Below are 3,163 nucleotides of genomic sequence, written 5' to 3' on the forward strand. Positions count from 1 at the left end.
AATGTAAAATATGTGAAAAATAATGTGTTTTTCGAACAACCTAGTATGAGAGCCTGTTCTAGTACACCCCCAAAACAAAATCAAGACTTTGAAAAAGAGCATAATAGGACCCCTTTAAGACTCGTCCATGCCCTCCTAAAACGCCTCGTTTAAACCCGCCCCCACATCTACGTGACTGTGTGGGAAGATTTGCATAACACCGCCCCAATGTATACGCAGAGAAAGAAGAAGAAACTTTTATTCTCGCTGTAGTATTGTTGCCGCCGCCACCATGTTGTGAAGACGCTGTGTGTTTCGTTGTGAAAGGGATTTGCCACTGACGATTCAAACGCGAGTTTTGAGCAGTGTAGAGTAGCGCTTGTTGTTTGTCATTTCTCCGATCACAAATGCAGACATGGTTTTATGTTTACGCGGCGCGATGCAACGCAATGCGTAAAAAGACAGTCATTATATAAGCCATAAGTCATTATAATCAGTAATTATGTCCCCACTGGATGCAACAAATGCCTTGTTTACAATGGGTTTTATTGGTTTTGTCTCGTCGCGCCGGGAGACGGCATCACAGTATGGAAGGGGCGTAACATTTCCGTCACACGCTTGAGGTATTCGGCCAATCATAACGCACTGGACAGCTGGCCAATCAGAGCACACCTCGCTTTTCAGACCGATGAGCTTTGTAAAAAAAGATGAGCGTTTCAGAAAGGCGGGGCATAGAGGATAAACAATAATGTACAGTATGTGGAAAATAATGTGTTTTTTTAACCTTAAACCGCAAAAAACACATTTCATTACACCAAATACACAAAATAATGTTCTTTTTTAGCAACGTCATATGACCCCTTTAAGGAATAAATTGAATGGAACACGTCAATAATATGATCTTTAAATGTTCATTTATCATTTCATTTATTTCATTTCATACATGTAAAAGCATTTTATTTGCAACGCATCAAAGTTTGAAAATACATCTTCCATCAGATCTCCATTTCTTTTTAATTTATTTCATAAACAACTTTTATTGTACCTTCTGATCACACTGTAAAAAACAGATGTTCGCTTTCCAGTGCAAACGTCCAAAGATTCTTAAATCAAGATACATTTACTTGAGAAGCAAAATGTCATAAGAAGTCTTGTTTTAAGAGAAATTGATCAAAATTAAGTAAGTGTATGATTAAAACGAGAACAAATAACAGCTAATAATGGGCTCAGAAAACGCGAATGAGAACTCGCGCACACAGTGAGAAGATCTGTGTGTCATCTGAACCGTGCAAACCTGCATCTCAGAGAGAATATTGAGTTCTCTTTCAAGTCTTGTGTTACAATGGGCAAATTCACACAGAAATGATGCCAACATGCCCGTCTTGGTGAGTATCCTACGGTTGAACGTACAGTATCAGTGAACTAGATCCGTGCATTGTCTTAAAGTTTTTAATGTTAATCAAACAACAAAAGACAAGGAAATCACTCACTGCTATTCACTGAATAACTTTTGTAACTTTAATAAGGATTCATCTTTAATTTATACAGTCAAATATGCAGTTATTTTACATTTGATTACTTTATTCAATTTCTGTACCTAAAAACTAATGTTAGACATACCAAAAAAAAAAAAACCTGAAAAGCACTGTTTATTTTATTTGTATCTTTGCTCTATTGTATTTTTTGTGCTGTTGCTTGAAGTTAAATTACTTGTTCTTATTTTCTTTATTTTTATTTGACAGTATAGTCCTTTTTTTCCCTAAACATAGCACATACCGAACCATACTGTAACCGTGACTCTAAAACCGTGATACAAACCGTAAATAATTTGAACTGTTACACCCCTAGTATCCACGCTAGCTTTCAGCTGTTACTGTAGTGGCCATAAAGACTACAATATAGCATTATGAATCGCATGATATAAGCACCACCAAACTTAAAAACTGCAAATCATCACAAAATCACTTTCGCATTTGATGGAGCAGCACAGCAAATTATTATGTTATCTACAAACAAATCGGCCAAACCTTTGTAGTTTAATGGCAATGTCTTTCCCAAGTTCTCTTACATCTTGATGAAAGCATAACAAACTGACAGGGCAAAACTACACAAGTCGACAGTGGTCCATTGTGTTCAACCTAAAACAAATGCTAACAAGTCTGTAGTTTCCTGGAATCCAGTGAAAGACAGACTCAGAGACTGATGAAGGGAACTACACTTAAAAACAGGTTCTTCGATGGTTCTCTGAAAACCCCTCAGCAAAGAACCCTCTTGTTATCTAGAGCCATAGGGTTTCTTGAGCTACTACTGTACAGAGTAAGTTACATTATAAGTTCTTCAGATCAATGCAGGCTACTAATTTCTAAGACAAGAATACATAATAAAAAAAAGTTCTTTATGAAAATGTAAATAGACTGAAACGCATAATCTCTGCCAAATGCATTATAAATTATTCATACATTTAGACATACACATATCACAGGGTGCCTATATTTAATAAATAGGCTACTTTTATAGAATTAACGTAGTTTAAATTAAGAATAAAATAACCTATATTCATAGGTATAAGCTATAAACAAGCTATAAAAATAAAAAACTGATAAATCAGACTGTAAACATCGAGGGCTCTCCGAGGGCTTACGAGCTAACTTAGCTACTATAACTAGGGAAAGAGCTATGGGCTAACAAGCGAAATAATATTATAGCGAGAGAATACAGAATGTATAAAACGTGGAATTCTACACATCGTTTTAAAGTGTTTATGTAACGTTTAAACTAATCTGTAACCTCAAACACGGTTAAATTAGTCCCTCGCGAGCTCACTAGCCAGTCGACGGCGGTGTGTCGAAAGCTCGCTCGCTGCCTAACTAGACAGCATTTCAGCTGCATTGGAACGCTCTAAATGCAGTCTAGTTAGGCAGCTCACTATGTTTTGAAACGCAGTCCGCGACACTTCACGCCGTCTGAAAACAAACGTCTTATTATTATTTATTAACCCACATAAGTGTCGTGATACATACCAGCTCATCTTGTGCTCAAATGCAGTCCAAATCAATCGAAATATAATCCCTTTCCTCCAAATACATCGCCTTTTCAGTCTATAAGACTGGGACGGCGAACAGGAAATAGAGAAGTTTACTGCAAGTCAGAGGTCGAGAGGATTTAAACTACGGCAAGCGGAGAG

The 3,163-nt window shown here is 37.0% G+C and overlaps 1 protein-coding gene across 2 annotated transcripts in view; it reads right to left on the bottom strand.

Annotated features, from left to right (window-relative positions):
* Positions 1-3,163, bottom strand: part of LOC107678406 (bridging integrator 3-like) — a 66,709-nt gene extending 63,546 nt beyond the window's left edge. Inside the window, exon 1 of one of the 2 annotated variants that reach the window (XM_016473642.1) lies at positions 3,000-3,155. In XM_016473642.1, the coding sequence (XP_016329128.1) occupies positions 3,000-3,007 (8 nt within the window). In that variant the 5' untranslated portion in view covers positions 3,008-3,155. Of the gene's footprint in view, positions 1-2,999 lie in introns of both variants that reach the window. The other variant, XM_016473643.1, reaches the window with a different exon arrangement.

This window comes from Sinocyclocheilus anshuiensis, unplaced genomic scaffold (genome assembly GCF_001515605.1).
Source record: "Sinocyclocheilus anshuiensis isolate Anshui unplaced genomic scaffold, SAMN03320099.WGS_v1.1 scaffold112, whole genome shotgun sequence".
In the NCBI taxonomy this organism is placed as follows: Eukaryota; Metazoa; Chordata; class Actinopteri; order Cypriniformes; family Cyprinidae; genus Sinocyclocheilus; species Sinocyclocheilus anshuiensis.